General features: G+C 51.8%; 1 protein-coding gene across 2 annotated transcripts in view; it reads left to right on the forward strand.

The window, feature by feature from the left end:
• Nucleotides 1-996: 996 nt before the first annotated feature.
• Nucleotides 997-13486, forward strand: part of MED12 (mediator complex subunit 12) — a gene marked incomplete at both ends in the record, with an annotated part of 31030 nt that continues 18540 nt past the window's right edge. For both annotated transcript variants that reach the window (XM_080718427.1, XM_080718428.1), the window contains 24 exons: nt 997-1095; nt 1846-1950; nt 2154-2345; nt 2483-2642; nt 3806-3987; nt 4176-4286; nt 4399-4653; nt 5019-5165; nt 5296-5395; nt 5524-5660; nt 6431-6562; nt 6916-7042; nt 7322-7551; nt 9142-9222; nt 9350-9520; nt 9928-10072; nt 10242-10292; nt 10559-10677; nt 10862-11005; nt 11444-11607; nt 11823-11954; nt 12305-12532; nt 12707-12851; nt 13015-13135. In XM_080718427.1, coding sequence (XP_080574553.1) covers nt 997-1095; nt 1846-1950; nt 2154-2345; nt 2483-2642; nt 3806-3987; nt 4176-4286; nt 4399-4653; nt 5019-5165; nt 5296-5395; nt 5524-5660; nt 6431-6562; nt 6916-7042; nt 7322-7551; nt 9142-9222; nt 9350-9520; nt 9928-10072; nt 10242-10292; nt 10559-10677; nt 10862-11005; nt 11444-11607; nt 11823-11954; nt 12305-12532; nt 12707-12851; nt 13015-13135 — 3478 coding nt within the window. The remainder of the gene's footprint in view (nt 1096-1845; nt 1951-2153; nt 2346-2482; nt 2643-3805; nt 3988-4175; nt 4287-4398; nt 4654-5018; nt 5166-5295; nt 5396-5523; nt 5661-6430; nt 6563-6915; nt 7043-7321; nt 7552-9141; nt 9223-9349; nt 9521-9927; nt 10073-10241; nt 10293-10558; nt 10678-10861; nt 11006-11443; nt 11608-11822; nt 11955-12304; nt 12533-12706; nt 12852-13014; nt 13136-13486) is intronic.

Consider the following 13486-nt stretch of genomic DNA (forward strand, 5'->3'; position numbering starts at 1 on the left):
GGGATTGAAATCAGGGGCATTCTACCCCTGGGATACCCTCCCAGCCCTTTTTTAGCTTTTTAAAATTTGAGACAGGGTCTCAAATCTCAGTAAATTGCCAAGGTTGGTCCAAGGTTGGTCTCTAACTTTTTTTTTTTTTTTTTTTTTTTTTTTTGGTGGTGGTGGTGGTACTGGAGGTGGAACCCAAGGGCCTTCTACCTCCGGGCTATAGTCCCAGACCTATTTTATATTTTATTTGGAAACAGGCTCTCACTAAGTTGCTGAGAGCCTTACTAAGTAGCTGAGGCTGGCTTCGAACCTGCGCGATCCTGTCTCAGCCTCCCAAACGCGGGGATTACAAGTGTGCGCCGCCACGCCCAGCTGGTCTCTAACTTTTAATCCTCCTATCTCAGCCTCCCAAGTGAAGGTCCACATCATAATAGGTTAGTGAGCCACACACACAGAAAAAGACTAGGAATCTTCGTGGAGACCCTAATAGTGGAAAGAGATTAGAGCAGGCATTTCAGCGCTTAATGGGCGTTTTCTTGTGCATATAATAGTTGCTAATCCTCTCAGCAGTCCTTTGAGGCATTAGCATTCGCATTATCCTGTGGTAAGGAACCAAAAGAGAAAGTGGTTCGTAAAGGGGAGAGTTCCTAACCAAAGCAACGCGGCCTCCCCTTTACAGGTCGGGCCTCTAGCCTGGGGCTGGGCTCGCCGAGGCTTCGCAGTTCCTCCGAGTGGAATTGGCTTTCCGCCTCCGAGGCTCCCAGCGCGCGAAGCTCCGCCCCTCGCCGGCCAGGCCCCGCCCCTCCGCGGTCGGCTTTGTCCGTCCGTTGCCGGCGTCCCTCGGCTCTCCTCGGTACTTTCCGGCAAACATCGAAAGTTTCTACCCTTCTCCCTTGTTGTCTCTCGGCCGCCGTCCTCCCCACCGCCGCCCCCTCTCTCGGCTCCCTCCCTCCCTCCTCCCCCCCAGCCTGGCCCTGCAGGCGCTGCCGGCGCTACGGGCTGGGCAAAATGGCGGCCTTCGGGATCTTGAGCTACGAACACCGGCCCCTGAAGCGGCCGCGGCTGGGGCCTCCCGATGTGTACCCTCAAGATCCCAAACAGAAGGAGGTGCGTTAAAAAATCTGGGCTCCTGAGGGGGGGGGGGGGCTGGCAGGTGATTAGCTTAAGAAGAGGCTTTGACAGTTTCGGGAAGGGGGGGCGGAGCGATTCCGCGGGTGCAAAAGTCCCGAGAGGGGGAAGAGTAAAGTGGGCCGGTGGCGGACCTCGGGGACCGGTGCGCCCGGGGGGAGGGGTGGCCGAGGCGTGGACAGGAATGAGGAAGGCCACGTCGGAGTCGGGCCCCCCTACACACACACACGTCTCAGAAAGTTGTCTGAGGCAGCTTGGTGAAGCTGCTGTCAGGGAAGAGTGATGTTCAGGGAGCTCTGGGTGGCTGGGAGTCTTAGCGACTGTGGGGGTGAGGGTGGGGTCCAAACGAATAGAAGGGCCTAGCCTTAAATAAGGATCTGTTCGCCGGGCATGTTGGCTCGCGCTTGTAATCCCAGTACTTGGGAGGCGGAGACAGGAGGATGGCAGGTTCGAGGACAGCCTCAGCAAGTAGTGAGACTCATTAACCTAGCGAGACCCTGTTTCCAATTAAAAATAAAATAGGGCCGGGGATGTAGCTCGGAGGTAAAATGCCCCTGGGTTCAAGCCCCAGTGCAACAAAATATTAATAATCACCACCATTATTATCATCATCATCTGTTCAACTCATAATCCTCCTCCCTTTTCCCTTTGCTCCCTTCTCTTCTGCCCTCCTCTCCCACAACCTTCTCCCAAGGAGGGAGGAACTAAAATGCCATTTTCCTGCCTCAGGATGAACTGACGGCCTTGAATGTAAAACAAGGCTTCAATAACCAGCCTGCTGTCTCTGGGGATGAACATGGCAGTGCCAAGAACGTCAACTTTAATCCTGCCAAGGTGAGACAACCCTGCCAGGCTGAAGGAATAAGATGGGAGAATTTTAGGAGCAAAGGCCCTGGGTTGGGAAGAGGTAGAGGGACCATGTAAGAGGCTGAGTGTGCCTTCATAATCCATTGCTACCAGGCTGGCAGTTTCCCATCAAAGACAGGACCACCTGTCTCCCTTTCTTCCCACTCTGAGGCGTAGTTTTCCTCCTTCAGATCAGTTCCAACTTCAGCAGCATTATTGCAGAGAAATTACGCTGTAACACCTTCCCAGACACTGGTCGCAGGAAGCCCCAGGTGAACCAGAAGGACAACTTCTGGCTGGTGACTGCACGATCCCAGAGCGCCATTAGTACCTGGTTCACTGACCTAGCTGGCACCAAACCACTCACACAACTAGCCAAAAAGGTGAGGTACTATTTTCTGTTCTTCACACTACGAGAGGGGGGGTCTGGAGACCAAGTACCCTCCTATTCCTAAATTAAGTTATATGGGTGGCAGCTCATTGGGTAATAGAAAGCTCACAATTTGCGGTGTTCATCCAGGTCCCCATTTTCAGTAAGAAAGAAGAAGTGTTTGGGTACTTAGCTAAGTACACGGTGCCTGTGATGCGAGCTGCCTGGCTCATTAAGATGACCTGTGCCTACTATGCAGCAATCAGTGAGACCAAGGTCAAGAAGAGATATGTCATTGACCCCTTCATGGGTAAGTAACTGCGAATACCAGGTGTACCAGTGATGGCTTCAGGGGGTGAACTTTTGAAATGCTTCTCCTTCCTAGTATATATTTCTTGCTTCCGACTGCATGTGGTGGTGCACACCTCTCTAATCCCAGCTACTCAAGGGGCTAAGGCGGAAGGATCACAAGTTTAAGCCAGCCTTGGCAATGTAGCAAGCAACCCTGTCTCAAAATAAAATATAAAAGCCGGGCGTGGTGGCGCACGCTTGTAATCCCAGCATTCAGGAGGCTGAGACGGGAGGATCCGGGTTTGAGGACAGCCTCAGCTATTTAATGAGGCCCTCTGCAACTCAGTGAGACCCTGTTTCAAAATAAAGAATAAAAAAATAGGGCTATGGGTGTATCTCGGAGGTAGAATGCCCCTGGGTTCCATCCCTAGTACCACACACACACACACACACACACACACACACACAAAATAAAACAAAAAACAGCGGAGATGTGGCCTAATGGTATAGCATCCCTGTATGGGTTCAACCTTCAGTGCTGCTGCATATATATATATATATATATATATATATATATATATATATATATATATATATATACTGCTTTTGCTTGTATCTTGTATTCACTCAGTTGATAAACATTGAGTAAATTGATTATTGTGTTCCTATAATCTCTGCCCTTAGAATGCTTATAACCACACTTGTAATCCCCGCGCTTGGGAGGCTGAGACAGGAGGATCGCACGGGTTCGAAGCCAGCCTCAGCTACTTAGTGAGGCTCCCAGCAACTTAATGAGACCCTGTTTCCAAATAAAATAGAAAATAGGTCTGGAGTATAGCCTGGTGGCAGAAAGCCCCTGGGTTCCACCCCAGTACCACCAAAAAAAAAAAAAAAGAATGCTTATAACCTTGTAGGGATGCTAAGACATATGTCCCATAGCCTAACTATAGGAAGTGTTAGATATCAGAAGAGGAAACAGAAGGTTTTTTGAGATTTCAGTTGATAAAAAGATTACTTTCTCTCGGGGATACCTGAGAAAGCTTTTGGAAGGTGACATTTTATTAGAGGTGAAGAGGATAAATAGAATTTAGAACTGTGGTGATTGAGGGTGAAGGTAGGGAACAGAAGGTATTCTAAGCAGAAGGATAGTGTCAGGTAATCTCTTTGCCATCTTTCCATTAGAGTGGACTCAGATCATCACCAAGTATTTATGGGAGCAGCTACAAAAGATGGCTGAATACTACCGGCCTGGGCCTGCAGGAAGTGGGGGCTGTGGCTCCACGATAGGGCCCTTGCCCCATGATGTAGAGGTGGCAATCAGGCAGTGGGACTACAACGAGAAGCTGGCCATGTTCATGTTTCAGGTAGGAAAGGGGGTATGTTGTATGGGGAGTTGGATGAGCCTGACCTTGCATCTCTGCCACTACAGAACAGAGACTGCCCTCCATCTTGCCCCGTTGTGGTTCTCTTCATGCTTATATTAACGTCATCTGCTTCGTGTCTACTAGTCCCTGGGCTGAACTAATGCTCTTCCCACCCCTGGTACCCATAGGATGGAATGCTGGACAGACATGAGTTCCTGACCTGGGTGCTTGAATGCTTTGAGAAAATCCGCCCTGGAGAGGATGAATTACTTAAACTGCTGCTGCCCCTGCTGCTTCGAGTAAGGCCCAGGGTCTGGTGGTGGGATGTCTAGGGAGAATCTGGGGAAGACTAAGACATTACAGTAGTGTCACTTGGAGAGAACAGGGATTCTGATGGTCCTCTCTTCACAGTACTCTGGGGAATTCGTTCAGTCCGCATACCTGTCCCGCCGCCTCGCCTACTTCTGTACCCGGAGACTGGCTCTGCAGCTGGATGGCGTGAGCAGCCATTCAGCCCATGTTATATCTGCTCAGTCAACAAGCACACTGCCCACCACCCCTGCGCCTCAGCCCCCAACTAGCAGCACACCCTCAACTCCCTTTAGTGACCTGCTTATGTGCCCTCAGCACCGGCCCCTGGTTTTTGGCCTCAGCTGTATCCTACAGGTAGGTACGAAGTAGGCCCAAAGAAGTAGTAAAAGATGGCTTGAGAAGAACTGGGTTCGCATCCTAGAAAATGGGGGTTATTCTAAATTGGAGATGGGAATAGACACGGAGTTCTTGCTCAGAGATTGTTGCTTCTCGGGAATGGGGTGTTGGTTCTCTTTTAGGGATTGTGGCTCCACTTTCTCGGGGCTAAGAAGCCTTTCTGGAAAGTGGGTGGAGGTAGGGGATTGGGGTTGGATTGGTGCTGGCCTCAGGGACTCAGTCAGAGTCAAGTTGAATCTGTTGAAACCCAAGGGTTGGGTCTTATGATGGGCTTCCAGAGAGGTAGCCATGCTGAGTTTGACTTAGCTGTTTCTGCCTTGCAGACGATCCTCCTGTGTTGCCCTAGTGCCCTGGTTTGGCACTACTCGCTGACCGATAGCCGAATTAAGACAGGCTCACCACTTGACCACCTGCCTATTGCCCCTTCCAACCTGCCCATGCCAGAAGGCAATAGTGCCTTCACTCAGCAGGTAAGTCTCGTCACTAGCCTGCTATTCCCAGATGGCATAGGCGTCTAAAATACTCTTCTAGAAATTCTGATCTGGAGTTTGCCACTGTGCTTTGAGCGTATCCTTAAAGCCTTCCTTTTCGATATCACAGGTTCGTGCAAAGTTGCGGGAGATTGAGCAGCAGATCAAGGAGCGAGGACAGGCAGTTGAGGTTCGCTGGTCTTTTGATAAGTGCCAGGAAGCCACGGCAGGTGGGTGTCAGAGGCCAGATAGCGGGGAGTCTGTTAGGGGAAGGGATGGGGTGGTCAGGACGCAGGGATGTGCGAGTTGGAACGCATCGGACCTCTCATTAGTCCCCGTTGCTGCTTGCCCTCCTTAGGCTTCACCATCGGACGAGTGCTCCATACTTTGGAAGTGCTGGACAGCCACAGCTTTGAGCGCTCTGACTTCAGCAACTCCCTTGACTCCCTTTGTAACCGAATCTTTGGACTGGGGCCTAGCAAGGATGGACATGAGGTGAGCAAGAAGGGGAGCAGAAAGAATGAGCAGGAGCCAGACGCGTTGCTGCATGCCTGAAGTCCTAGGATGTTTGTGGCTGAAATAAGAGTATCGCAGGTTCAAGGCCTCAGCAACCTAGCGAGACCCTCAGCCATTTAGTGAGACCCTGTTCAACACAAAATTAAAAAAGGCTGGGAGAGCTAGGTATGGTGGTGCATGCTTGTGATTCCTGTACTTGAGAGCCTGGGACGGGAGGATTACAGGTTTGCAGCCAGCCTCAGCTACTTAGTGAAACCCTCTGCTACTTAGTAAAGCCCCCACAACTTAGACCCTGTTTAAGAATAAAAAAATAAAATGGGGTTGGGAGCTGGGCATGGTGGCATGTGCTTGTAATCCCAGTATTTGGGAGGCTTAGACAGGAGGATCGCAGTTTCAAGGACAGCCTCAGCAAGCAGCAGGACTCTCATCAGTCTAGCGGGACTGTTTCCAAAATAAAAAATAAAATTAGAAAATTGGGCTGGGGTATAGATCGAAGGTAGAACGCCTCTGGTTTCAATCCCCTGTACTACAGAAAACATTTAAATGGGGTTGGGGGAATAGCTTGGAGGTAGAATACCCCTGGCTTCAATCCCTAGTATCACAAAAAAGAGGGGAGCTGGGGGTATAGCTTAGAGGTAGAAGACCCCTGGGTTCAATCCCAGTACTAATGAAGACGGTATAAAAAAGTCTGAACTCAGTTCTTTGCCTTCAACCCTACCGTTGTCAGCCCTGCCTTCCTTTGATTTCAGATTTCATCTGATGATGATGCTGTGGTGTCGTTACTATGCGAATGGGCCGTCAGCTGCAAGCGTTCTGGTCGGCATCGTGCTATGGTGGTCGCTAAGCTCCTGGAGAAGAGACAGGCAGAGATCGAAGCAGAGGTTAGGGGGCAGAGAGAGGGGAATTGGCCAATGGGAAGGAATCAAACTAGGGTCGGAGACCCCAGAGGAAATGAGGTGTTGCCGGGACCAGTGCAGAAGGCTGAGTAGAGAAGTGGTAGAGAACCTACAGGGCACATTAAGGACATGAGCGCAAGCCGAGAGGAGCAGGTTGATATCTGGTGAGAGAAGAGATCAAGGCTGATTTGGGAGGTGGCAAGGAAGACGGAGGTGGGGGGAGTGAAAGGGGAAAGTGCCGTGGAGGCAACCCCTGAATTCGTTCTGGGTTATGAAGGCAGGGGAGGAGAGAGGAGGCAGAGAAAAGTCAGTCCTCAGTTTGTTCTCTTATCTCGCAGCGTTGTGGAGAATCTGAAGCAGCAGATGAGAAGGGTTCCATCGCCTCTGGCTCCCTTTCTGCTCCCAGTGCTCCCATTTTCCAGGATGTCCTCCTGCAGTTTCTGGATACACAGGCTCCCATGCTGAGTATGGATCCCTGCTGCCTTCTGATTACTCTGCCTAGACTCGGTTACCTGCCACGGTCACTAGAAAGAATAATTAGGAGCCTTTTGTCTGTATTTCTGTCTTGTGCTATATGCAGAATGACTTTTAGAAATAATACTTTATGTCCCTCAACGGATTGCGGAATTTTTTTGGAGGGGAGGAGTTCTTCATATCTTTGCCCTCGTGGGTGTTTGTGTGTCTCTCTCTTTCTGCCCCCCTCTTTTGTGCCCTACTAACCCATTTCTCATTCCCTCCTTCCAGCGGATCCCCGAAGTGAGAGTGAGCGGGTGGAATTCTTTAACTTGGTACTGCTGTTCTGTGAACTGATTCGGCACGATGTTTTCTCACACAACATGTACACTTGCACACTCATCTCTCGAGGGGACCTTGCCTTTGGTGCCCCTGGTCCCCGGCCTCCCTCTCCCTTTGATGACCCGGCGGATGACCCAGAGCGCAAGGAGGCTGAAGGCAGCAGCAGTAGCAAGCTGGAGGTGAGTGGCCAATCCTTGCCCTCGTCCCATCTGCCCACCTCCCAGAGCCCAAGAATCCATTTTGTCCAAGAAGGGTGGTATCTCCTTAGCACTTTGCGGTTCCCAAAGCACTCTCGTGTTACTTTTTTCATTTGATCTTCACCAAAGCCCTGGGAAGTACACTTATCTCCCATTTATTTTATTTTATTTATATATTGTGGTACTGGGATTAAATCCAGGGGTACTCTACCTCCAAGCTATACTTCCAGACCTGTTTTCTTTTTTGTAGTACTGGGGATTGAACCCAGGATCCTTTTACCTCTGAGCTACATCCCAAGTCGTGTTTTTTATTCTTTATTTTGAAACAGGGTCTCACTGAGTTGGGGAGGCCTCACTAAATAGCTGAGGCTGGCCACGAACCTGTGAATCCTGTCACAGCCTCCCAAGTACTGGGATTACAAGTCTGTACTATCATGTGCAGTTTTATCTCACATTTATTTTTTTTCAGGACTGGGGATGGAACCCAGGGGCATTCTACCTCCGAGCTACACCCCCTGCCCTATTTATTTTTTTGTGGTACTAGGGGTGGAACCCAGAGGCTTTCTACCTCTAGGCTATACTCCCAGACCTTTTTTATATTCTATTTGGAAACAGGGTCTCACTAAGTTGCTGAAAGCCTCACTAAGTAGCTGAGGCTGGCTTCGAACTCGTGCGAGCCTCCTGTCTCAGCCTCCCAAGCACAGGGATTACAAGCGTGCGCCACCACGCCCGGCTCCTGCCCTATTTTTTATTCTTTATTTTGAAACCGGGTCGCACTGAGTTGCAGAGGGCCTCACTAAGTAGCTGAGGCTGTCCGTGAACCGCGATCCTCTGGGTCTCAGCCTCCCGAATGCTGGGATTACAAGCGCGCACCACCATGCCCGGCTTTTATCTCACATTTAAAGCTAATGGAAGCCAGGCATGGTGACACACGCCTATAATCCCACCTGGAAGGCTAAGACAGCAGGATTGCAAGTTCAAAGTCAGCCTCAGCAACTTAGCGAGACCCTGTTGCCAAGTAAAACATAAAATAGGGCTGGGGTATTGCTCAGTGGTAGAATACCTTTGAGTTCTATCTCTAGCAACACACACACACACACACACACACTAATGGAAGCACAGTGTTATAGGCACGGTGGTACATGCCTATAACACCAGTACTTGGGAGGCTGAGGGAGGACGATCACAGGTCTGAGGCTAGCCTCAGCAACTTGGCAAGGACCTCAGCAATTTAGTGAAACCCCGTTTCATAATAAAAAAGGGCTGGGGGTGTAACTCAGAGGTAGAACACACCTAGGGTCAGTCCCCAGTACCAATGGATGGACAGAGGGAGGGACGGACAGATGGACGGACAGATGGATGGATGGATAGATGGATGGACAGACGAATGAGAATGACAAGCCAATGGAGATCGGGGCCCATAATAGTCTAGTGACTGGACAAGGCTTGAATCCAGAACTTGTGCTTTCTCCAATATGGTCTCCTCTCTCCAGTTTTCCTGTGAATGTTTTTAGATGGTAGAGAGCATCTCCCTAGGGTTAAAGCAGCTGTGCTTATGTTCTGTTCCCTCAGGATCCAGGACTGTCGGAGTCTATGGACATTGATCCTAGTTCCAGCGTGCTTTTTGAGGACATGGAGAAGCCTGACTTCTCAGTAAGTGAGATCCTAAGCGTGGAAGAATCCAGCTCCTCTGCTCCTCCCGTTATGCCTCTGTTATAATTTCTTCAAGCTCCCTTACCCCCTTTTCTTTCTCTAACTGCTCCACTTTTGCCTTTATTAGTTGTTCTCCCCTACTATGCCCTGTGAGGGGAAAGGCAGCCCATCCCCTGAGAAGCCAGATGTCGAGAAGGAGGTGAAGCCCCCACCCAAGGAGAAGATCGAAGGCACCCTTGGGGTTCTTTATGACCAGCCGCGACATGTGCAATATGCCACACACTTCCCGATCCCCCAGGTACTGTCCCATAACACCTTGGAGTGAGCTGTTTTGAGCCTGGATTTCTGCCAGAGGAGTTTGTTGGAGGGTTGCAGCTGTTCCTGAGCGTGCTGGAAAGGGGCTCCAGCATGGGAGTGCCCGGGGCTATGGAACATGGTGCTAAGAGGAGGGAAGAAGGGTAGCCTGGAGTGTGGTGGCGCACACCTGTAGTACAGTACTTGGGAGGCTGAGAGTGGAGGGGCGCAGGCTCAAGGCTATCCTCAGCAACTTAGCAAGACCCTTTTTCAAAATAAAAAATTATAAAAGGGCTAAGGGTGGAGCATAGAGGTAGAATGCTTTTGGGTTCAATCCCCAGTACTCTCCTCCCCCCAAAAAAGAGGGGGGGAGACCTGTGCCAGAGTCTGAAAGTGCTGCCCGGGGTGCAGGAGGAGTCTTGCAGCCACGAGTGCAACCAGCGGTTGGTGGTACTGTTTGGGGTGGGAAAGCAGCGAGATGATGCCCGCCACGCCATCAAGAAAATCACCAAGGATATCCTGAAGGTTCTGAACCGCAAGGGGACAGCGGAAACTGGTGGGTCTGAGGCTCCTTAATCAGTTGCCCCCCCGCAAAAGAATGCCCTAGTCAGTCTTCCCATGCCCAGCATAGGGAACCCCCCAGTGGTGTCCTCATGTCCTGTCTCTTGGAGTCTCTGAGAGCTCTAGTCCTTTTGAAACTTCCCCCTCATTCCCCCCCTCTGCAGACCAGCTTGCTCCTATTGTGCCTCTGAATCCTGGAGACCTGACATTCTTAGGTACCTCACAGTAAGCCCCATACTGCCGTGTCTCCCCTTCCCCTCCCAACCCTAGCACCTCCCTGTATGTAATCCTCTAAGGTCCACATAGTCTGTGGTCCTTTAAACCATTGGTCCACTGCCCCTGCCCATCCCTTCCCTTTCCCCTCCCCCAGCCCTTCCCCTCCCTCCCTCTCGTAGTCCCTTCTCTCCATGCCCCAATCCCCTCCCCTGGTCAACCATTTATCTCCTGTGTCTCGGCTTATCCCTTTCCACTGTCCCCTCAGGTGGGGAGGATGGGCAGAAGCGGCGCCGCAACCGGCCTGAAGCCTTCCCCACTGCTGAAGATATCTTTGCTAAGTTCCAGCATCTTTCACATTACGACCAACACCAGGTCACAGCTCAGGTGTGGGCCTAAGCCCAGCCCCCTTCCCACATTCTGGCCTCAGGTCCTGTATTCCTGCCCCTCTTTACCCCCCCCAGGCGGGCTACGCCAGCTGGTCTCATCCCCTTCTGCCATCATCCTTTCCTGCATCCCTGGTTCTTCTTTCCTCCCTCTTCTCGCTTCTCACTCCCACTGCCCTTATCAGGTCTCCCGAAACGTTCTGGAGCAGATCACAAGCTTTGCCCTTGGCATGTCGTACCACTTGCCTCTGGTGCAGCATGTGCAGTTCATCTTCGACCTCATGGAATATTCACTCAGCATCAGTGGCCTCATCGACTTTGCCATCCAGGTGGGGAAGTTGGGGGAGAGAAGGGTGGTGGACGGAGTCCATGCTCTGCAGGGTCATGAGGACAGGGCAGAGGCTCCAGCTGGCTCTCCAGGCCATCTGGAGGGGCAGAGACGCTAGCACAGGGGAGTGGAACGTGAGCCAAGACCACAGGAATAGAGATGTACGCACTCCCTAGGGAGGCCCCAGAGGTAGAATGGAGCACTGGGCACAGCACGTCCTCCCACCATGGAGTTTGCAGAGGTGTGTCCTGAAGATCGCTTAGAGGCGCCATTCATAGAGTAGCGGACAGTGTGGCACGTGGGAATGGGGCCCTTCTTGGCTGAGGCAGCCCCAGCAGGAAGGGGCTCAGGCCTGGCCTCGCAGACTCTGCCCAGGGAGCAGGGTTGTGTCTCACACTAGGGACCACTTCTCAATTTTCGCCCTCATTCACTCTGCTAGCTGCTGAATGAACTCAGCGTGGTTGAGGCTGAACTGCTCCTCAAATCCTCCGATCTGGTGGGCAGCTATACTACCAGCCTGTGCCTGTGTATCGTGGCTGTCCTGAGGCACTACCACGCCTGCCTCATCCTCAACCAGGACCAGATGGCCCAGGTCTTCGAGGGGTAAGTAGGATTGGAAGTACGCGGCGCTCCGGCACATGCCAGTGGTAGACGTGGCCTGTAAAGAATGCGTGAGCTCATGGCCTTGGGGAGGTGCCTGTCATGCAGGTGGGGAAGGAATAATGTCATAAGGAGGATCAGATCAGCTTGAAGGGGCCTTTGTGCCTCAGGCTCTGTACACCACCTGCTGATCATCCCATCTCTGCCTCTTGTGACAGGCTGTGTGGTGTAGTGAAGCATGGGATGAACCGGTCAGATGGCTCCTCTGCAGAACGCTGTATCCTTGCTTATCTCTATGATCTGTACACCTCCTGTAGCCATTTAAAGAGCAAATTTGGGGAGCTCTTCAGGTAAGAGAGGTGGGAGGCAAGGGGCGGAGAGTGGGACCTGGTTCCATCTCCTTCCCATTACCACCCACCCAGGGCCCTGCTGTCTGCACAGGCTCACTTAATGGACCATGTCCTTCATGTATTGTCACATGAGTGGACCTTCTTCCTCCATGCCCCCAAAGTCTTCTGCTCCTTATTCTCACACGGTTCCTTTTTGGCCCAAGTCTTCTGTACCCATTTACTCCCTTTTCTTGACCCAAGACCCCTCATTCTTCATTCCTTTGTATTTCTAATCTCCCTTTTGCCAGCCCCTCCCTGTGCCTCACCAGACTTTCTTCAGCACCCCTATCTCCTCTCACCCACCCCTGCAGCGACTTCTGCTCAAAGGTGAAGAACACCATCTACTGTAACGTGGAGCCATCGGAGTCCAACATGCGCTGGGCACCCGAGTTCATGATTGACACCCTGGAGAACCCTGCCGCTCACACCTTCACCTACACGGGGCTAGGCAAGAGTCTTAGTGAGAACCCTGCTAACCGCTACAGCTTTGTCTGCAATGCCCTTATGCACGTCTGTGTGGGGCATCATGATCCCGATAGGTATGGGGCGTGCTGAGTGAGGAAGGGGCATCACTGCCCCCGCCTGACGTTGGGAGGGGTGACATACCCGGGAGGTACCACCCCCTTCATCACTCGGGGGCAGAGATGAAAAGTGGACGAGTGTGAGGTTCTGCGGGCAAGGCCTTTCCTGAGGGCATTTGTGCTTTTCCCTAGGGTGAATGACATCGCAATCCTGTGTGCAGAGCTGACCGGCTACTGCAAGTCGCTGAGTGCCGAGTGGCTGGGAGTACTTAAGGCCTTGTGCTGCTCCTCTAACAATGGCACTTGTGGTTTCAATGATCTCCTCTGCAATGTAGATGTGAGGCTTGCGGTGGGGTCTTGTTGGGGAATGGGCAGTTAGCAGTGTCGGGGTATGGTAATGACCAAGGTCATAGAGGGTTGGAGTTCTGTAGAGTGGACATGCCATTTGGACGCCCCCCTCTCCACACTGAGCCGTCATGTCCATCTGCCTTTTCCTGTAGGTCAGTGACCTGTCTTTTCATGACTCCCTGGCTACTTTTGTTGCCATCCTCATCGCTCGGCAGTGTTTGCTCCTAGAGGATCTGATTCGCTGTGCTGCCATCCCTTCACTCCTTAATGCTGGTGAACTACCACTCCACAACTCCTAGAATTCTGGGCCCCGCATCCCAATATACGTTCAATAGCCATCCTCTTGCGTGTAGTGTGGGGCACCCTGCTGAGGCTCCCTGGCCCTCACCAGAAGGCCAGTGCTTCGGTATACCCCTCAGCAGAAGGCCAGTGCTTCGGTATACCCCAGGCTGGACGGGACCTGCTTTCTAACAACTCATGATTTGCAGCCTGACCTTTTCGTTTGTGTCTGTATGTGTGCACATGTGCATGTACATGCACACATGAGCATGTGCTCGCACGCAGTGCTGGGGGTGGAACCCAGGGCCTCGTGTGTGCTAAGCATGCACTCTGCCACTGAGCTGC

The sequence above is a fragment of the Muscardinus avellanarius genome, assembly GCF_963383645.1.
Source record: "Muscardinus avellanarius genome assembly, chromosome: X".
NCBI lineage: Eukaryota > Metazoa > Chordata > Mammalia > Rodentia > Gliridae > Muscardinus > Muscardinus avellanarius.